At 35.1% G+C, this 22870-nt stretch overlaps 1 protein-coding gene and 1 long non-coding RNA gene across 2 annotated transcripts in view; both read right to left on the bottom strand.

The window, feature by feature from the left end:
- LOC136030106 (uncharacterized) overlaps window positions 1-22306 on the bottom strand; it is a 33936-nt gene extending 11630 nt beyond the window's left edge. Inside the window, exon 1 of the long non-coding RNA XR_010618183.1 lies at window positions 22229-22306. This is a non-coding gene — a long non-coding RNA (uncharacterized LOC136030106). The remainder of the gene's footprint in view (window positions 1-22228) is intronic.
- On the bottom strand, window positions 3137-12103 carry LOC136030104 (uncharacterized). Its single transcript, XM_065708773.1, has 2 exons — window positions 11129-12103; window positions 3137-7062 (listed from the first exon to the last, which is right to left on the bottom strand). The coding sequence occupies exons 1-2, from the start codon at window positions 11900-11902 to the stop codon at window positions 5353-5355; spliced, it is 2484 nt and encodes an 827-aa protein (XP_065564845.1). The 5' UTR covers window positions 11903-12103; the 3' UTR covers window positions 3137-5352.
- Window positions 22307-22870: the final 564 nt, after the last annotated feature.

Here is a 22870-nt window from a genome sequence, read left to right as displayed (position 1 = left end):
TAGTGCTTATTCTTTCCATCAAGTTTCATCCCAATCTCTCCACTCTAAACGTTTCCCAAGATTTCCGGTTTCCAAGATTTCTTTTTTTTCCTCCAACCCCCTGTCCCCGGATCCGATTCGAACTGAAAATGGAGCATCTGAGACATAAGATCCTTCTATATATCAAGTTACATAAAGATCCGATTACCCATTCGTAAGATAAAGATACCTCAATTTTCACATTTTCCAAGTATTCTGATTTCCCCCTCCAACTCCCCCCAATATCATGTGAGAGCTCTAAAGCACAAGATCCTTCTAAATCTTACAAATATCTCTTTTTTCTAATTTTTCCGAATTACTCCCCCCCCCCAACTCCACCAGAGAGAGCGGAACCGGTTCGATTGTGTCACTCACGTATCTTGGACTTGTTATTATTCTTCCCACCAAGTTTCACCCCGATCCCTCCGCTCTAAGCGTCTTCCAAGATTTTAGGACCTTCCTCAACTCCCCCTAATGTCACCAAATCCGGTCGGGATTTAAAATAAGAGCTCTGAGACACGATATCCTTGTAAATATCAAATTTCATTAAGATCCGATCACCCATTCGTACGTTAAAAATACCTCATTTTTTCTAATTTTTCTGATTCAACCGGGTAGATACTTGGTAGATATCACGTGCCAAAAAAACTGAAAACTAAACTTTTTTTTATTATTTTACACTGAAGAAGGTCAAGCGGATGTCTTTGCCGAAATATTAATACTTATACTTTTCTCAGGTGACAAGCTTTTCAGGAGAGGATTGAGTGCCGAGCTACTCGGTCTTCAATGTCTGGTGTAGTGATCTCCAACAATTCTTTATCCGATCTTCACACCTGGCGCCCAAAGATCGAAATTGGCTCCGAATCAGTCTAGTGGCTGTTGTAAAGTCTAGTGGTGAAAAATTAGTGGCAGAAGATACCTTAAGTAGCGTCTTGAGTATGTTATTATATAAAAAAAAACTTGTTTTTTAAACTGAAAGTAAGGAGCGACATTAAAACTTAAAACGAACAAAAATTACTCCGTATATGAAATGGGTTGTCCCCTCCGCAATCCCTCACTCTTTAAGCTAAAACTTTTAATTGTTTTAAAAAGCAGAATTGTGGCAACTTTAGCGTAAAGAGCGAGGGATTGCGGAGGGGACAACCCATTTCATATACGGAGTAATTTTTGTTCGTTTTAAGTTTTAATGTCGCTCCTTACTTTCAGTTTAAAAAACAAGTTTTTTTATGTAATTTCTGAACGTTTTTGAATTAATGCATGTTTGATTTTGGCTCTCCACACATAAATTATTAAAATGAAATTTGCATATTAATTCCTTTTTTGGCTAAATGGCTCTCTCTTAGTTTTGATCAGACGATTTTGAGAAATAAGGGATGGGGAAGGAGGCCTAGTTGCCATGCAATTTTTCGGTTATATAAAAAGGCAACTATAAATTTTAATTTTTTACGAATTTTTTTATTAGTAAAAAATCTACTTAACTTAAGAATTAACTTACGTAACAAACTTTTATATTCATTAATTTTTATTATGTATATGAGGGGGTTTGTACCCTCGTTAATACCTCGTTCTTTACACTAAATCGCAAGTTTTGTCATAATTCTTTAAGAATGACCCCTGAATCAGGAAGGCCGTAGAATAAATAGTTGAAATTACTAAAAATACTATAGCATAAAGAGCGAGGCATTTATCTCCTCCTAGGTACCTCGCTCTTTATGCTTAAGTATTTTTAGAACCCCTCATATGCGTAATAATCTCTGTCCGTTTTAAGTTTCAATGCTACTCTTTACTTTCAATTGAAAAAATTTCGATGTTTATTTTTTCATTGTTTTTTTATAGTAAGTTTTGAAAATCCTGCGCCCTTTTCATTGAATTTCTGTTCCCCCATGACGTATTTCTTCAAGGAAAGATCCTCCCACATAGCCCCCTCCACTCAACCCCAGCCCCAAAACCAAAAAAAAAAAAATTCCCTGAAAACGACTGTACACTTCCCAATAACCATTATTATATGTAAACACTGGTCGAAGTTTGTAACTTGCAGCCCCTCCCTTAGGGACTGTGGGGGAGTAAGTCATTCCCAAAGACATAGTTATTACGGTTTTTGACTATGCGGAACAAAATGGCTATCTCAAAATTTTGATCTGTTGACTGTGGAGAAAAAATGAGCGTGGGAGGGGGCCTAGGTGCCCTCCAATTTTTTTGGTCACTTAAAAAGGGCACTAGAACTTTTCATTTCCGTTAGAATGAGCCCTCTTGCGGCATTCTAGGACCACTTGGTCGATACGATGACCCCTGGAAAAAAAAAAAAAAAAATAAACACGCACCCGTGATTTGTCTTCTGGCTAAAAATACGAAATTCCACATTTTTGTAGATAGAAGCTTGAAAATTTCGCTATAGGGTTCTCTGATACGCCGATTCCGATGGTGTGATTTTCGTTAAGTTTCTGTGACTTTTAGAGGGTGTTTTCCCCTATTTTCTAAAATAAGGCAAATTTTTTCAGGCTCGTAACTTTGGATGACAAAGACTAAATTTGATGAAACTTATATATTTAAAATCAGCATGAAAATCTGATTCTTTTGATGGATATTTTAGCATCAAAATTCCGTTTTTTAGAGTTTCGTTTACTATTGAGCCGGGTCGCTCCTTACTACAGTTCGTTACCACGAACTGTTTGACAGTCTCCACAGAAAAATGAGAAGCAGCAAATTACTATGAATATTGGTGACCTAAATGAACTCCTCATGTATTTGAAAACCCCAGTTAAAAAGCCTGATATACAAGCAGTAGATAATAGCACTGGTTTTAGTGAAATTACAAGATACATTGATAATATTGAAGTACAACCGTTTCAGGGGGTTCATTGCAATTTGTTGATAGGGTTGAAACTGGTCTGATTCCCTCAGACAAGGATGGTCAAGCTCAAGTGGAAAAATATTGCAAGTAAGGTTGAGCATCAGGCAAGAATTATGGAGTTAAATACTCCTCTTAAGTATCAATAGAATAGCCAGTGGTATCATTTCAACTGCTTATTCTGTTATTCTTTTTTCACACATATTCCATACATGCTTCTACATATTCCATTCCATGCATACTTCTACTCAAGCATAAGAAATAAAACAGTTAAAAACAAAGTATATATTTTAATTTGACACAAATGAGTTTACAACTTAACTCCAATTCCTAGAATTGTACAAAAACAAACTACGAATAAGTGGGAAACAAACAAATTGTAAATGTATTGCGACTAGAACAAATAAAAGAACTGGCCCCCAAATTCAAAATCTGAAATCTGTCGCCCTGATTTCACAGTTGTTATTTGATTTAAAAAAATTGAGATTATGTAGTATTAGTATTTCAAATTTTTTCAGTGTTTTCACAAAAGAGTGCGCGGAGCTAAATCTTGAGATTAATGTGAACAAGTCGAAGATGGTGCGCTTTAACCCGCTAAAAAGTGATGTTATGGAGCCAAATGCTCCATTCCCTCTAGCAAACAGTATCAAGATCCTTGGAGTTACTTTTTCCAATGACTTCAGCTTTGCCACACATATTGAAAACGTGGTTAAAAGTGCAAACGCTAGTCTACAGACTTTAAACGGTATGCGTAGGTTCAGTGCAAACACAGAGAGTATTAAGTATGCATACATAGCGTATGTCCGCCCCATTCTGGAATATGCGTGTCCTGTTTGGGTGCCCTCAGCACTGAGAACAGTGTATCTTTGTCAGGAGCTTGAATCGGTTCAGAAGCGAGCGGTATCAATCATCTTGGGCCGCCGTGACATCCCCTACGAAAAGGCTCTGGAAGTGCTAGGACTGCCGTCACTCCAAGACCGTTACGAAACTCTGATAATGAGTTTCGGAAAGTACTTGCTTTCTAAATCTCAGCACTGTGACATTCTATCTGATCAACCTCTACCATCAAGATAAGTTAGTTCCCGTTAAAGCAAGTACAAACCGATATGGTAATTCTTTCGTCCCGATTTTCGTCAAAATGTATAATAAGAGTTAATATTTATAGTTTTATTTATATTTACAAGTGTAGCTTGATTTTGTATATGTTGTAAAAAAAAACACAAATCAGCGACAGCTGTCAAGTTTTGCTATTAAACCTGTCTACTACTACTACTACTACTACTACTACTTAGGCCACGATTTATTTCCTCAGCAGATTTTTGGGACCTTGTAGAGGCTGCACATAATGAATGCTAGATAATATGTAAATTTTTTATCTGATTTAATAAGCAAATACAATATACACTTTTTAGCTTGCTTGAACTCAGGGTCAAAGATCTTCCTTTGCTCCCCCTCAACATTAGTCATGGCCTATCCCTAGAAAAGTTGAAAAATTAGCACCCTAAAAATAAACTTCTCGACTTTATCCTCTCCCCCCTCACAGGAGAAATGCTCCGAAACTTAGCCGAGGTTGTTACTTAGGACTGCAAGTGACAATTACAAAATGCTTTAATATTTGTCTTATGTAGGGCTCACACAAGGCATATGAGCCATATAACAAACAGTTTTGCAATAGTAAAGATATAGTTAAAACACAAACGGAAATAATATTGCCTCAGTAAACATCTGCGCAATTCGCTAAAATATTAATATTCATGCGAATTTAAAATAAGGCATATAGTTTAGATAATGTAATATCGTAATTTTAAGTGGAAGTCTAAGATGCTGCCCCACTACTCACATTATGTCAGCATTACACATTTTGAGCGCGCAGCTTAATTATCACTACACAACCAGGTCCAATGGACCCCTAATCTAGTCTAATTTTGGAATAGCGAATTGTGTGCACGAAATGAGCTGAATCGCTGGCAGCACTGTGGCTTTTCCTAAAAATCTGAAGTTAATATTCAGGTCCAAACTAAGTCCTAAGTCCCCAAGAGAGGTTGCTAATTAACGCTTTGTTCTTTGACCAATTCACAGACAAAAGAGATTGAAAATGCAAAAGTTTTAAGTAAACATTTATATATATATATATATATATATATATATATATATATATATATATATATATATATATATATATATAAATATAAATATATATATATACCAAAGACTTCAATTTCCAATCACTCAGCTCCTCAAATTAACACGTAATGTGATATACACTCTCATTTAAACCTCCACAGATAGGGAAAGAATAAGGACCAGCCTTTGACCTTTCCTTCCCGATAAATTTGGCCCAATGGCGAACTATTAGCCTTCATTTCATTTAAAATTGTATTTCATTTTTGTTCAAACCCACCTTAAAAATAAAACGTAAATGTGTATATAGTAGTGTGTAAGTTTCAACTGGGCCAGTTCAAAGAAATTCACATGGAAATTATGTTTTACAAACCAATAATATCTGTATTACACAATGATTCACAACAATTATGCACTTCAGCAAGCCGAAGAAAAAACGTTTCATCTACAGTGCGGAAATTTTCTTTTGTCATTGAAATCATTGGCACAGATATGTTATGATAATGATGTGGGTGGAGATACACCCCACACACTGCATCATTAAAAGCGTGGTCATTTACCCGGAGCACTAAATTTTCCAACGATTTGCACAGTTGAAGGACTTGGATTGCTTCAATTATTTCTTTTCTACTAAATCTCCAACAGTCAAGCCACAAAGAGCAAAGAGCTGAACAACTTTGCAGCACAATAGAAAAATTCATCAAATTTTCTGCACTCATTTTATCGATTCCCATTAATTTTAAACTGACAATCTGTGCCTGAAATGCAGCAACAAAATCAGCTAAATTAACTTCTTGATAGGTTGAACGATTGATATGAAAATTGACCCAAGAGACTTCAAGTGCTATTATAGATTTTGAATGTATAGACTCTGAAAGATGAATCAGGTCATCATAAGTTAGTTCACATTCGCTTAAATTCAAATATAGCAGGCCTGATTTCAGGTTAGAAATCCAACTGTTTAAGTAGCCACGTAGTTTGTTACTTGACAAATCTAACAGCTGCAAACACGGAAGACTAGCGATCCATCTGCCAAACAGATCAGCAGTTACTGGACAGCTATTAAAGTCTATACAACTTTTTGCAATACTTACAGCCTTAAGATTATGAAATTTCTGAAGTTTCAATTCATCAAGTATATTTGTTATGGTTGAAAGGTTTTGGGTTTGTATAATAACACTTTCAAGTACATTTGCTGAGAGGCATTTTGAGAGACTTACCCTCTCCCTATGCGCTACCCCATGACTGTTGAAAACAATGTCACGTCCAGTATAGTATTTTACCCCAATAGGTATATAGGTATCTTCTGTTACCCTAAACGACGGAGTTTGGTAAACAATGTCAGATCCAATAAATATATCATTAAAGGAGTCGTCCAATTTTAAATGACATAGATTTATTTGCAACTTGCTTGCAGAGTCACCGCAAAATATAACATTGAGGTTCATATACTCTTCGGAAATCAAAATACCCAACTCCGATCTTTTTAACGAAAGATCCAGCGATATCTGGTAAATCAAATCACTATCTTCAGCGCGTATATCCGATATTTTTTTTAAAAATGAAAAAATATCCACAATATTCAACACAACACCTCTTATATCCAAAATGTTAACTAGAATACTTTCTTTTTCTAAAATAAGATTGATGAAAGAAGAAAGCAGATTTGTGGCAAAATTAATTGAGCTAAAGCACTGTAGCCTATGGTCACGAAAAACAGAGGTAAGAGAAATGCTTTTTGAAGGCCAGATCTTCAGTAGATTTTTGACTGAGTGATTTTTGACAAGAACATGTTGCATTAATTTCTCATAGAATTCCACTGGCAAATCTAAAGAAGATATATGTTCTAAAAGAGATTCTAGAGAAGATATGTCCTCTGATTCAATTAAAACTCTCAGTGATAAACTTTCAAGGCTTGGGATTCTAAATTTGGAACGAAATTCACAGGTTACACAGTTCTTGTTCCAGGAAAGAGGATTTGATGTCTGAAGACTCCCATATTGTGACAAAGCCTGAAGACAAAATCTTGCGTCTGAATTTTGTGGTCTGCTTTTATTCATCATATGGGCTTGATTCTAAAATAGAACAAAATTATTAACAATGAATATGACGCACTGCCGAGCCACTTTGAGGAATATTTACGAGGGCTTCAGGCTTAATTTGTCAACCTTACAGAGCAAAACAAGCAAAAAAGGCATTTTACCATGGAAAGAATCATCATGGAGTACATTAAAATGAACAGTATATAAATACAGTACTTCTAACTAGTTATATATCATTACAGTGTTACACAATATCTAGTGGATGGGGGAGTTCACCATATTATCTTTAGGGGAGGGGGAGGTCAAATAGGTTAAAACCTCAAATAGTGCATTGATAGTCCTAATTTTTTCTGACTTCTAAGGAGAGATCAATATGAGAACCATTATTCTTCAGCCTATCTTTATGTACAGGAGTGTATTTTTATAGTACAAACAAAAGTATACTCAGCAGTAGCAACACCTCCTCTCAGATTACACAAATATTTATAAGATAGTGTGTAGATAGTAATTACATTCCTATGCATAACAACACCAGAAGGTGGGTGAGACAGGCCCTGGAAACCTCTTTGCCTTCAAAGAGTCTCCCCTCCTTTCTTAAAAGCCTATTTATTGGGAATCTGAAAGCTTTCTCTGCATTTCAATCCCTCCCTAATCACTCAGAAAACAAAAATCATGGGTTCTACCATTGTCAGGGTTGTGACAAATCTCTAAATCTAACAATGCACATGTTGAACTTAAAAATTGCAGCTCCATTACAAAGTGGAACTTTAAAATTGCAGTTATATTACAAAGTGGAACAAACTATAGTATAAGTGATACAGCCTTCCATTCCTATCACTCTTCCATCACACTTTACACTCAAGACACTGATTACCATGTGGAAAACACAACAGGCTGAACATCAATACAAAAAGTATATGTTTTGCATAGAACTTAAGGGAAATAGGAATTAAGGGGGGCTAGACTCTTATGCAGCAGGGTAATTATTTTCAAACCATACCTGTTTATATTATTTCATTATTTTCTGTGAATATGGCTCTTTTGTTTTTTTGCTTCAGCAGTTGCCAAAGTTCATTTTCAGAGTATTTATTAAGGATCAATATTCTCTAAACTTAAAGAAATAGAATCAAGAGGAAAAGTTTTAATGAAAGACAATTTGTTGTTCAAGTAATATATACTATTAATCTGATTTTCATCTTCTTCCTGGAGGGAGCATCTTGAGCCTCATTTCACTGGAGGGGGGGGGGGGGGTCTTCGTAAATTTTACCGAATCGCTACCTGATTTATGCCAAATTTTCTGCATAATCATGAATCTTGTTAAACGGTGTTGCACTGTTTAGGCCTGCATACCATGCTACTTTAGTTTAGCTTGTTTGTGTGTCAGATATACTTATATTAAAGCGACAATAATTTTAAAAACTTATGCAGGGATTATCTAAAAACGGCAGCAGAAAAACCTGATATTAGCCTAGAAAGCGTTCTGAAAAGTAAGCGTTTAAATTCTGACCACTAGCGCCATCTGAAATTCTCATTGCAAACCAACTAGAAACCTTACGAAGATGTCACTACTGTTCAGCTTAAGCCAAAAACAAAATGACACAGAAAGCGCACAGGTTGAAGAGTCTACGAGCGCAGAGAGTACCATGTACTTTATAGCGGTAAATCACAGTATTCCAGTAATCAGTATAGTTCACAATGACAGGGGAACAAGAAAGTCAAAGCTGCCCACAAGGAACAAAATTAGGGGCTCTTTTATTTCTTGCTGTTATCAACCCTATCCTTGCAGAATTTAAAGGGCATTTCAAGTTTGTTGACGACTTGTCTACACTTCTCAAATATATAGTCGAAAATGCAGTAGGAAAGCAGCAACTTGACCTGACTTTCTTCACAGAATTCATCAACCAGTGCAAGTCAAACAGTCTACAAGTGAATGAACAGAAATCAAAAGTTTTACAACTTAATCCACTCAAGTGAGATATCAAAATCCCAGATGTTCAGTTTTCAATTGTTTCCTCTACAACCATCCTAGGTGTAACATATATTTCTGCGGATTTTACAAAATTTCTGCCAAAATTTTCACATTTGTTAAAATTTTTAACAAAAGCCAAAAAATTTGAGGGGCGGTGTGCACCCCCCTCAGGACGCCAATACTTGCTGCTGATATTTTGGCAAACAAGATATTAAAAATGCACTCGGTATTGTTTCTAATATATCACAAATGAAACTCAAGTCTTGTTTATGGTTTGAGATAGACTCCCCCCCCCTCCCTGAGCCAGCTAGTCCTGAACCAGCCAGCCTGTCAACTGGCAAGCGCCAAGCGTTTCCCTTGTCAAAAAAGGGAAACATCATATGTATCAAATGCAAATTTTCAGTTTTGGGACCTTCCTACTGACGTTATATAAGCGGTTACGTTCAAAGCTGTGAGTTTAATCACATCGCGAATTGATTTGATTTTATCAAACAGAAAAACAAAGTTTAAATTTTCAGATATTTTTCTAGTTTGAATTAAAACATTAAAATTCAGGTACCATAGATATTTTTGCAGCTTTCATAATAACTTTTGCTATTCTGAACTGAACTTATATTTTGAGCTTTTTCCATGTCTCAAAAAGACATTGCTCATACTTATAAGAAAAGAAATTTGGTAAAGATATTTTTCTAACAATGATTTCTACTAAGCTTAAAACTTTTTTTTCTTTTTTAGGCTTATTGTAATCCCTTGTTAAAATATATACCAATATTTTTATAATTATCAGTTTTTTGTTCTTTATGCAATTAAATGTCTTCATATTGTATCTATTATAAGATATTTGATTATCACAGCAAGTCCAATTTCTCACAGCAACTTCTACTAAGCTTCAAGCTTTTGGTTTATTTTTTATTTTCATTTCAGCACATCCTTGCAAGCTCTTCTTTTGTTGTGCTATTATATAAAATGATTATTTACAATAAAATTGTTCTACTACTACTATTACAATTGGAAAGGACAAGCTTTAATCAAACATATATATACATGCAGCTCTATGACATGGGTAGACTATTAACGTTTTTTTTGGGGGGGGGGGAAAGGCCAGAATTAAAACCGATAAAGTCTTAGTTACCAATTCTTTAAATTTTTCCTGAAGGGTCCTCTATAGTAGCCCTGAAAAATGCACCTTCTAATCTTCTGTGTGCATGCATGGTCTAACTAGGTTACATAAATGCAGAGGATAGCTTTTATGTCTCTTACGCCCCAGTAAGATAGAGAAAAAAATCCCAAAATCTTTATAATATTCCCCATTCTACTTATGTTTTTCATAGAATAGATTTTTTTTTTACTTGAAAGAATTTTGACCAAACTTATGAGTACACCACAGACTGAAATCTGAAAAACCCAGAAGTGTATTTTTAAGATACTACTTTCCAGAATTTGGGAAGAGAAGGGTCTTTTGTAACAACTTTAAAGGAATCTATTTAATTAATAAGTTAATTCCAAAAGAATAACTGCTCATATTGTTAGAATGTTTGGTGGACCAAGCTCATCTTGAACATTTACCCAAAAGTAAGCACATTCTTCCTTCACCAAGACTAGGCATGAAGGTGATCCTTCACGAAGACTAAGGATGAAGTAGGGGATCACACTGACTAGTTAGTGAGATTCCCAAATTCTTCGAAATACATGACATCTATATATCAGTATTCAAAAACTGTATATCCCCAAAGCACCAAATCCTACATGTGCAAATTTTTTTTTTGGTCCTTCCTCTTAAGGGGGCAGGGTTTGTAACAGCATTTCTTTTATTTTACAGTTTAAAATAAAATAGTAAAGTTGTAGGGGAAGAGGGTAAAAAGAAAAGAAATACTGCTCACATCAATTAAAAGTGGACAAGTCCAAAACAAGAGTTGTTAGGAGGTAATTTGTCACAAATTTGTAAGTCAAAACATTAAACTTTGGGTTGGTTGTAAGTCTTGGTAGTATCTATACATGGATCTTTTATTTATTCAACTGGAGCAGCTAGTTTATTTTGTAACATGAATAGCTAGTTAGTTCAAGTTACAATTGGTTTCTAGTTCAAAGCAAAAGTGAAACACAAAGTAACAGATAAATTTCAAAACAAACCTCATCAAAAGCTAAAGTGTTTCCTTTTGGCTGGAAAGCTTCAGGAAGTTCAAGAGCCTCTGATAACTTAGTCCTTCTCTCCTTTGCACTATCATCAGTGTTTGCACTATCATCAGTGTCATTGATACCAAGCATAGCTTCAAGGCCAACATCTTTGCTTTCAATTTCCGTTTCTGGAGTTTCATTTATCAGTCCCTCCACTAGTTTAGATTCACTATCTGAATCACTCATTTCTGGTTCACTTTCATCAGCACTAATAAGAGCACTGATGTCTGCCTTTTGATACTCGTCACTATTAATATCACTGTATTTCTTAAGGAGATCTTCTATGGGAAGGTGTTGTTCAGCTTCCAACTCTTCAATTTCATCTTTAAGATCAACCACTGGTTCATTTTCTTCTTGTTCATCTAAAGTGGACTCATCATCATCAGAGCTTTCATCTGCTTCAATGTCACTACCACTGTCAACTGGTGTTTCAATTTTATGATCAAGATATCCAGGTGGTAATGAATTTAACAGATCTTTAAGGGGCATTTCAGATTCGTTTTCTAAGTAGTCAATTTCCTCAGCTACACTTGAAATGTTCATATCTTTTTCTTCTTTATCAGTAGTCTCTTTATCATCAGTGGGGCCATCTTCAGGCTCAAATTCAATGTCAGATTCTCTTTTTGAAGATGGAGGTGTTTCTTGAACTATGCCTTTCATTGTTTCAGCCAATGGAGAAGAAAATTCTTCTGTTTGCTGTACAATCAAGTTCAACAGATGATTTAACATTTTCTTTTGCTTTTCTTCAAGCAACAGATTCTGGTTGTATTCTGAGACTTTCTCAACATTTTTCCAAAACTGTCTTACCTCTCTTGCAACAAATGAAGCTATTTTTCTCTGGAATCAGGCCTACTATATTTGAATTTAAGCGAATGTGAACTAACTTGTGATGACCTGATTCATCTTTCAGAGTCTATACATTCAAAATCTATAATATTCAATTCAATTCAATTTATTTATAACCCATCTACAAAAAGAGGGCGGAACGCCCTTAAGATGGAGTAATAAGAGAGAAAAAAAAAGGTACAAATAAATACAAATCAACACAATCAAACAATTAAATAAGTAATGCTGACCATGGGTGAGACACTATCGACATAGAAGAACGAAAATCATGAAGCCTTTTATCAATAATAGATGTAGGAGAAACTAGGCGGAATTTGTTCACTAAGTAACTATTTCTAGTCCAAGGAGGGTAACTGAGAAGGAATTTAGCATAACGAAAATATACTCTACGAACAGATAGTTTCTGAGGTTCACTAAAAAACTGCCAAACCGGACAAAGAGAAAGGAGATGAGGTACAACTAGGCTATTATAAATTTTCGCAAGATTTAATTTATCAATATGTTTAATATTAGATGCAATTGAAGCATAAGCAATTCTCAGTTTTTTCTTCAAAAGTTCTAGGGATAAATTCACAGTTTCTTTCATATTTTTTCCAATAGGCATTCCAAGGTAAACTAATTTTTGAGAAAGGGGGACATGAACATTAGCTAAAGATAAAGAAATAGGGCCATTTGTCTCTTTAAAGTTGAAAGCTACAACAGCAGTTTTATCAACATTGAAAGAAAGCCCAATATTTTTATATTCATTATAAAGCTGATTAAACGCGTTTTCACATCCACTAAAAGTACGGCTTAGATTCAAAACGTCATCTGCAAAAGTTATTAAAGACAAGTTAAATCCACGGTGAATACAACTAAAATTAACAGAATTTTGGGCATTTAAAACAGAGTTATTAAATAAAGAAGGTGAGGTAAGGCCACCTTGACGGACTCCTTTCAAAATATTAAAAAGGGAAGATCCCCCCTTTAACTTCGCCTTAAGGTGATGGTACATATACAGAAGGCACTTCACTATACAAAAATTTACCCCTCTTTTATACGCTTCAAATAAAACTTGGGAAAAGATACAAGAGTCGAAAGCACGAGCAACATCTAAAGCACAAAGGATAATATGGGATCTACTTCTTTCTGCATCAGCAAGAACATTCATTAAAGCAAAAAGGGCATGCTCCCGGCTAATACCTTTTTGGTAACCAAACTGGTGGGGTGGGACATAACATTTAGAAACAATTTCATCCAAAATAACTGACTCGAACAATTTAAAAATAGTGCAAGAAACTGTTATAGGTCGGAACGAATCACACGAAGTAAAATCCTTTTTGCCTTTTTTCGGGATAGGGGTTATTTGACCAACTGTAAATTGATAAGGAACAACTCCGTTTTCAATAGACATTTGAAAAAGTAGAGATAAATGATTAAAAAGAAGAGCACTTGCATAATCAAAATGTCTGGCAGTAATTCCATCAACTCCCGCAGAATTTCTTTTCTTTAGTTTTTGACAATAAAACGATACATCACTTGGCTTAATAATAAATGTCGAGGGTTCGTGTTTCTTCAGACAAGCACTTAATTCTTTTTCAAATTTTGACTCAAGAGCAGGATCGGGAGAAGAAAACTCATGCTTATAATAATTTATCCACTCAGGCTCAGGAATATTATTTGCACTAATGTGTTCACAAGGGCGTTCAAATTTTTTCCAGAGCTTCGAAGGGTTCTCTGCAATTTTATGAGCGTTTTTCTCAATAAGATCAACCTTATGTTTTCTTAACACTTTAGCAAAAAAACGTTTAGAACGTAGCCGCAGACCATTTATAGTCCCAGACTTAGGCCTGCCGCAATCCCTCCAAATATTCAGCCAAATTTTAGAAGACTCGCACGCAGAAATAAGGGAAGGGTTTTTTGACCAACCCTGAACTTGAGAGCCTTTCCTAATACGCTTGCACGGGACAGCTGAAGCTTCAGCACACTTTAGTGCATGGTTAATTTCAGCTAGATAGGTGGTAAGTCCGATGGCTATTTCTTTTTCACTAAGGCCAGAGCGCGTGCACAACAAATGAAAGGGCACCTTTATTTTATTTAATATTCTGTCACATTCAAAACGAAACATCTCGCGGTTAACTTCTTTCCAGTCTTTTATATAAAACCACTTTTTATCTGGCTGTTTAGGGGCATGAAATGAAGCATTTATTTTCAACTTTATTGGAAGGTGATCCGAATAAAAGCCGTCACTAATTACCTCAGCAGTTTCACAGGGGAAAGATGCAATAAAATGATCAAGGTTGGAAGTTGCTGACAGGACACCAATAAACGTGAAAGTTTCTGTTTTGTCAGCAACTGAGTAGGAAGGGGGGAGGGAATTCAAAAGGAGTTGGGTTCTTGGCGATGAACTGTCTGTTAAGTCACAATTAAAGTCTCCTGCAATCAAAACTCGAGCATTTGGATGCTTTGAAACTCCCTTCACAAAACTCGCTAGCTTTTTGCAAGCATTTATGAATTTATTCTCTGATTGCGAAGAGCAGTAATTAGTTGGCAGGTAAACGTTTATACAGATTAGGTCCGAAAATTCGGCAGCAATGAAATGGTCATTCGACTCAAGGAGATTGACGGGAAATTGTGAAATAATAGCTAATCCGCCTGAAGGTCGGCCACGGCTCTTATTCATTTTCGCTGGGTGAAATAAGAGATAAGAATTCTGTGAAATGCTGAGTAAATTTTTCCTTTCATGAGACAAAAAATGTTCTTGCAGAAAAATTATTTCATTTGTACTTAAAAGTTCGGAGAGGACTAGGCCTTTGTCAACCACTTTGCCATTGATATTCCATGATAAGAGACTTAAGGCTCGAGCCATTATGCTGACTTAACTTTACTTAAAAGTCCTTGGGCGACTGGACATTTGAAGCTGTAACAGGGATGATCCTGTGATTTGCACAATGCACACTTCTTGGGCCTTTGACAAGGAGATGTTTTGGAGCTTGAATGACCATGGTCACCGCAGACTGCGCAAATAGCTTCATTTTTGCAGCTACTGGATATATGTCCGTAAGCTTGACACTTGAAACATCTTACCGGGAGGGAGAGATACTCAGCCACTTTGATCCTCTCATAATCTATGACTGGGGGATTTTTTATGGCATTCATAAGATCAACTTTGGTTTCAAATTTCAATCGAAACGAGTGGGTGTTGCCAATCTGTCTTGAACTGACACATTTAGGAATCAGTGCGCGAAGTTCATCGTCATTTATATTGCTGGGGACAAATCGAGCAATACCGAGGTGAGAGGGGCTCCTGATTGTTGCAGAAAGAGATTTATCACCGTTCTGAAAGACCCCGACAAGAGTTTCTGCATCAGCCTTGCTAGCTGTAACAACTCGCCAATTATCTTTTCTGGGCTGAACTTCGACAATTTTAGAGCACTCTCTGCCACACATTTTTTGCAAAAAGTCTTTCCTCAAATCGGACTTCGTGAGGTCAGAGGGCAAATTCTTGAGTACCACTGCATATGAGGGCTTTGTTTCAGTAACTGTAGGAACAATCGAGGGGGCGGGAGGGTCCTTATTCATGAAATTGTCTAGCTTATTACAAACTTCTGTAACTTTTCTGGTGATTACCGCAGCTATCTCACCAGGACAGATAGGGACTTCGTCAGGTTCAACTATCACAAAGACTGGCAGCTCAACGTTACGTTGCTCACAAAGTTCAAGTACCTTTAACATTTCGTTAATATTGTCTTCGGCACTTTTTTTAATTGACACTCTATTGGTGTAGTGAGCAGAAGACCACAGTATCTCCTTAGCCTTGATTATATCGTCCTTTGTAAAAAACTCGCATGCTTTACGACTTATCTCGTCACTCTTATTTCCAGCTTTTCGAGCACGATTTAAAAAGTTCAAAATCGCATTCCAAACTAATTTCTCCGACATGGCTATTGCAGATAATATGTCATTGAAATATATTCAAGTTCTTAAGTCCTTGTACGAAAATCTCTTTGCTTAATAAATCACTAAGTCCCAAGAGAATTTGCACTCAAATACCAAAACTATCAATTAGCCAACAAATGAAAATAATCCGATTGTGAATGATGTTTCAATAAATGTCTATAGGGAAATCAGACCAGCTTGAGCTCACTGTATTAATAGGTTATATCCAAAATATGGTGTTTACCAAGCAAACTCTCAAATAAGACTCTTGGGTCAATTTTCATATCAATCGTTCAACATATCAAGAAGTTAATTTAGCTGATTTTGTTGCTGCATTTCAGGCACAGATTGTCAGTTTAAAATTAATGGGAATCGAGAAAATGAGTGCAGAAAATTTGATGAATTTTTCTATTGTGCTGCAAAGTTGTTCAGCTCTTTGCTCTTTGTGGCTTGACTGTTGGAGATTTAGTAGAAAAGAAATAATTGAAGCAATCCAAGTCCTTCAACTGTGCAAATCGTTGAAAAATTTAATGCTTCGGGTAAATGACCATGCTTTTAATGATGCAGTGTGTGGGGTGTATCTCCACCCACATCATCATCATAACATATCTGTGCCAATGATTTCAATGACAAAAGAAAATTTCCGCACTGTAGATGAAACGTTTTTTCTTCGGCTTGCTGAAGTGCATAATTGTTGTGAATCATTGTGTAATACAGATATTATTGGTTTGTAAAACATAATTTCCATGTGAATTTCTTTGAACTGGCCCAGTTGAAACTTACACACTCTTATATACACATTTACGTTTTATTTTTAAGGTGGGTTTGAACAAAAATGAAATACAATTTTGAATGAAATGAAGGCTAATAGTTTGCCACTGGGCCAAATTTATTGGGAGGGAAAGGTCAAAGGCTGGTCCTTATTTTTTCCCTATTTGTGGAGGTTTAAATGAGAGTGTATATCACTTTACATGTTAATTTGAGGAGCTGAATGATTGGAAATTGAAGTATTTGGTATATATATATATATATATATATATATATATATATATATATATATATATATATATATATATATATATATATATATATATATATATATATATATATATATATATATATATATATATATATATATATATATATATATATATATATATATATATATATATATATATCTCGTCAAAACTAAGATAAACCTGTATAATTCAAGGATTTGGGAAAATTGGCTTCAACTTTGCCAACCCTAACCATAGAGTTTATTGAAATTACATCACTGCCTTTACTCAATTTTCTTTGTCAACATAATGAATCCCAGCATCAATCTTTGGGAGCACTTCCTTTAGTTATCTTATATTGTAATATTATACCACAGTCTTGGAATTCTGTTGAAAAAACTCTTATAACAGAAAAAAAGATATCTAAGGGACAATTGATTTTTTTAAGGTTTTCTTATTTCCTTTCAAACTACTTATAAGAGATAATGGGGAAATCAGAAAGTATACATGAAGTATACATTAAGTCGCATTCCAAGTTATTTTATTTGGAAAATGAAGGTGACTTTCTACAGTTTTTTGAATGGTCTAAAGAACCAAACAAAGACCTCCAGACATACCTTGACAAACAATCTCTGCCAGCACTTCAAAAGCCCAAAGCTCTTCAGACTGAGCAAGTAGTGACACCTGCATGGAGGTCTTTGTTTGGTTCTTTAGACCATTCAAAAAACTGTAGAAAGTCATCTTCATTTTCCAAATAAAATAACTTGGAATGTGACTTAATGTATACTTCATGAAGAGCCCTGAGCTGATTATTCTTATACTCAAGGATTTTCTTTAATAAATCATCATAACTTTTGAAAGTTTCATCAATTCCCAGTTTTGACTGCTTTTTCTCTTGTTCAGACATTTTTGCATAAAAAATGTACTAGGTCTTTGTTGGCCTGAAAATAATACGAGAATCAGTTTCAATTTGTAATGTGAATAAAAGACAATTATAATTAGACTGGCGCCAAGTTATGGGGAGGGGGAACATTTGACCTAAACTGACCTCTCCTTGTCATACTATATAATTGATTATATAATTGACTTTTTAAGAGCATTTTATTGACCACTTTTTGATTGAATAATTACAACAAAATTCAATTAGGGCTCTTGAAACAAGACAATAAGAACTAGATTCTCATCAGGATGGAATATACACAACTCTTTTGCCACAATGAGAGAGCAGATGTATCCTATAATGGATGTGAACCCTTATAGTGCTGCATTGTTTTTATAAGCATTCTACAAAATCACACATCTATAATCCATTGTTAGACATTATCTTAGCATCTTGTATAATATTTCCCTTTCTGATTTCCCCATTATCTCTTATAAGTAGTTTGAAAGGAAATAAGAAAACCTTAAAAAAATCAATTGTCCCTTAGATATCTTTTTTTCTGTTATAAGAGGTTTTTTCAACAGAATTCCAAGACTGTGGTATAATATTACAATATAAGATAACTAAAGGAAGTGCTCCCAAAAATTGATGCTGGGATTCATTATGTTGACAAAGAAAATTGAGTAAAGGCAGTGATGCAATTTCATTAAACTCTATGGTTAGGGTTGGCAAAGTTGAAGCCAATTTTCCCAAATGCTTGAATTATACTGGTTTATCTTAGTTTTGACAAGATTTTTGAAGAAACTAAATTTTACCTGGGGGGGGGGGGGGTAGTTGCCCCACCCCTGAATACATACACATGCCATGAGAGACAATTGTGCACCAGTAAAAATACATCAAACCCCAAATAACTAGTCAACAACCATAACATAATATGTTAATAATAATTATTAATAATTAACTAATTGATAATGATACATTAAGAATCACAGTAGATTCTCAAAAGGTAGCTATGTTAATCACTTATTATCTTTAATTATCTTATTATCTTTAAAGAGCATTTAATCGGTTCAAAAAATCATTTATGATCTAGTCATTGAGATAATTCAGTCATTGTTGGTAACAGAAGCCTCTTCAATTAAATTATTTGTACACAAAAATAATGAATTGAGTTGCATTTGGGATAGAAACTTAAAATTTGTTTCTTGAAAAATACATGAATAAAACAAAACTTGGAACAGACACTTACCTCTGTAAGAATTTTAGAAAAAGTATTGAAAATCTTATTCATGTTTGTCAGTTATGATTTAAGAAGAATTAATAATTAAGTTTGTGAAACACCAACTCTTAGATTTTAATCAAAACTATACCACCTAAACTAGGGCATCACACTTTGACCAAAACTGAATACCTACTAAAAAGACACAAACAGGCTATAAAAGGCTTACAAAAGGAGAAGAAGTTTACACAGCTTTGGTGTTTCCCAAAAAAACCCTGATAGATGATGTTTATAAGCACTGGTTGGAACTGAGGTTGAAAAAGCCTGCAACTGAATATCAGCTGCTTTCAAATAAAAGAACAAACTGCAAGTGGATGCAAGAAACCAAAGACAAAATCTCAACAAAAATACTACAGCAAGTATAGCCAATAAATTTGTATCATTCAGTCGACATTTTTTTGAAGATGATGTTACCATAATTTGCACTTTACGCCAAAATTAAGATCCATACTGAATCTGTTGTGACGAAAGTATAACAGAAGCAATAAAAGAGAAAACAATTAGTTCAAAAACAAAATAGAAGGGCATGTAGAAATAGACAGAGTGAAAACCAAACAGTGTTAAATGCATCAGATGACATTGGTTACAGAAGATAGATTGCAAATAATCTAAATAAGGAGTAAAAATAAGTAGAGTTGAAATATGACTTTCAACACCAAAAAGACTAGCTAGAAGTAAGTGGTGTTACCAGCCAACAACCATATTCAATTTCCTGTGCTTCTTAAGACAACAACACGAAGTAGAATCCAAAGGGGTTCTGGCACCATGTCTCAGCAGCTAATGCCTCTAGACATGATATCCCAGACCTCATGAAAGAGGATGAAACAAAGGCCTATGAGGCCAAAGAAAAAGCAGATTTGCTCAAGTCAACCCTCCACCCACTTTACCAGAGTCACCAATCCAAGAAATAATGAACTATGCAAACAAAGCTGCTGGACCAGAAAATCTACAACCCAAACTATTAAAAGAAGTAGCTGGACAAATTGCTGAGCCAGTAGCAGTGACATTTGGGACATCATAGTGGAGTTTCACAGGGCACAATCCTGGGGCCCATATTGTTAAGCATATATATTAATGACCGTAAAACTCATCTAAAAAACCCACTGATACTAAATGATGATGATTGCAAGCTCTTAGGACAGGCCCAAATTAGCCCTGATCACTCAACAATGCAACCAGATTTAGATGAACTATCTAGATTGTCATCTGAGAAGGGGGTTTGCATTTCAATGTGTCAAAACACAAAGTCTTGCATCTTGGACAAAACAACCCTAGATGACCTTATCATATTGCAGAAGACCTACTTGAAGGTATAAGTGACAAGAAGGACCTAAGGGTTATTGTTAATGATAAACTCAATTTCCATAGCCACACATGAGCTCAAGTTGCTTGAGCAAACCAAGCCCCAGGGCTTATAAAACAAACATATACCACCAGGAAGCTGTGTGTGGTCAAAAAGCTATACAAAGCACAACAAGAATTAGGAATGATCCTAGCATCTCCCTGTTATAAAATGAACCTTAAAGCACTCAGGTGTCCAAAGGCAAGCAACAAAGCTCATACCAGCTTTGCAAGACAAACTGTATGAGAAACCACTTGTGTCTTTCAAGCTCCTTATCTTTGTCTATCAAAAGAAGTGAGGAGATGCAATTGCTACTTACAACTGCTAAGGAACAACCTCTCAAGTCAAGTGTTCTCCTCATCCCTTGCAAGTACAACAAGAGGTTAGACAAAGAAGCTGTCAAGTCCCCCATTACCATCAAGATGAGCACCAGCACTTCTTCTCTGTATGCACTGTCCATCACTGGAACAGCCACTCCAAAGCCACCATCCAGTCCTAAACCATGTATACATTCAAGAAAGGAATCAATCAGGAATGGGTAAGTGCAGAGTGTAGGCTAACTTAGGATACCAAACCATAGGCATGTTACACCACCAGCAAGATGTTCCACAGGAGGCTCATCACCATATTATTGTGCTGGACATGTCAATAATTCTAGTATAGACTTTTTAATATAGTTACCTTTAAATATACTTTATACATTCAAGTGCAGAATATATCTGCTCAAATGAAGCACAGGAATATTGTTTTAGGCCTCATACCCTCACTCATTCACAACTCACATAGTTTTAAAAATCTGTAAAATGATTAGTTTAATTTTTGAATTAGTGCACAATTAGTGCTTTTGGGAAGTTGAAAAATTTTTTTTACTTAAAACATTTATTTATTAATACACCAAATGGTAAGCAAAATGCTTATCAGTATAGACACAAAACAAGAAATAAGCTAATTAGCAGTACTTATAAATGTTGGAAAAAGAAAGAGAAAAAAGCAACCCATATCCAAAACTATTGTAAAATACTAGTTAATTGACTTGTTACTATCTCAGAAAGGGTTTAGGTTAAGAAAATGAAACTTTCAGAGTTGGGTTTACAGGCTAAAGTATGTCCCTGGAAGGTATTTTGAAGTACCCATCTCTACTCCTTCTCCCTTCTAGTTGCCCCTGAAATTTGACTACATAACAGGTCTATCTATTGAAATTTTGACAAAACAACATTTTACCTTAATTTTCAATTACTAGGCCTAGTTGCTTTTTCTCTGCCTTTAGTTCTGAAAATGCAATTTCTATTATTTGAGTAGAATTTTGAAACATGTCAATGTTTTTTTCAAAATTTAGGAAATGTACTTGCATATCTTTAAAACCTTATAAAATGGGATTGAGCAAAGTTATGAAGCTGAAAACAATTTTGTTGTACTTCAATTAAGCAGAAGATTTTCCAAGGTTTCACTTTTATAACACATATTTATAAAGGTCAGTGCCCTCTAGAGGAAGAAGGAGTGGAGGTAGATACTTCAAAATACCTTCCCAAGACATACTTTAGCCTGTAGACTCATCCCTGAAAGTTTCATTTTTACTAAACTAACCTCTTTCCATGATAGCAAGAAGTCAATTAACTAGAATTTTACCGAAACTATTACCTCAAACAAAAGTTCATAACCAAAGGATCAACTTATAACCAATAACTAAAAAGTTCACCCATTTCCATCGTCCTAACAATCACGTGTAATACTCTCTAAGAGTTAATCTGATAATCACATCGATTCACCAAACCAATTAATATTAAACGATTACCTTCAATGTAATGTTTCAGTAATATTAGGCAATTACATAAATATAATTTTATTCGCCATTTTTCTTGGGAAGGATGATGATAATGCAGCATTTGCAAAAAATACTGAATAGATGTCGATTACATCGCACCGACAGGGAAAAGCAAAGTGGCGGCCAAAAGCTGGAGTCCAAAGCTCAAACTTTTGGAATCTTGAATAGTCTCAATGGTGTTGAGTCTTAAGACTTAATTCCAAGGCCAAGCGTAGCGTCCGATTGCTATATTAAATTTCTATTTTATTTTTGCAAAAGAAAATGCATATTTCTCATCATGAAGGCGAAGAGCAAAAATATTTGACCCATAAGGGAGGGGCTTCCGCCGCTTTTAATCCTTGATTTTACCCCTTAAGAATCAACCTAGTTGTTTTAGATAGTGATTAAGAATAAAAATAAAGATTATTTATTTATTATAAAGAGTGCATTTCATTGCTGAGGGATTAATAAACCCGTTAGTATATAAAATAATATGCAATTGTTTCAAGTTAATATGCCCCCACCCCTGATATTTATTTGAGTGAGTATTTATGTTTGGTTTCTTTTTTATTTTGAAACGTTGAAAAAATCAGGAAAAATTGAGGACCATTATTTTGAAACAAGTAGAAATAC

The sequence above is a fragment of the Artemia franciscana genome, chromosome 8 (genome assembly GCF_032884065.1).
Source record: "Artemia franciscana chromosome 8, ASM3288406v1, whole genome shotgun sequence".
Taxonomy (NCBI): domain Eukaryota; kingdom Metazoa; phylum Arthropoda; class Branchiopoda; order Anostraca; family Artemiidae; genus Artemia; species Artemia franciscana.
Note: the sequence above shows the minus strand (reverse complement) of the source record. Positions and strands in the feature narration are given on the sequence as shown.

Coding starts and splice junctions, on each gene's coding strand:
- LOC136030104 (XM_065708773.1), bottom strand. CDS start 11,902: ATGTTAAATCATCTGTTGAACTTGATTGTACAGCAAACAGAAGAATTT. Junction 7,063..11,128: donor ACACTTTAGCTTTTGATGAG/GTTTGTTTTGAA, acceptor GTTCTATTTTAG/AATCAAGCCCATATGATGAA.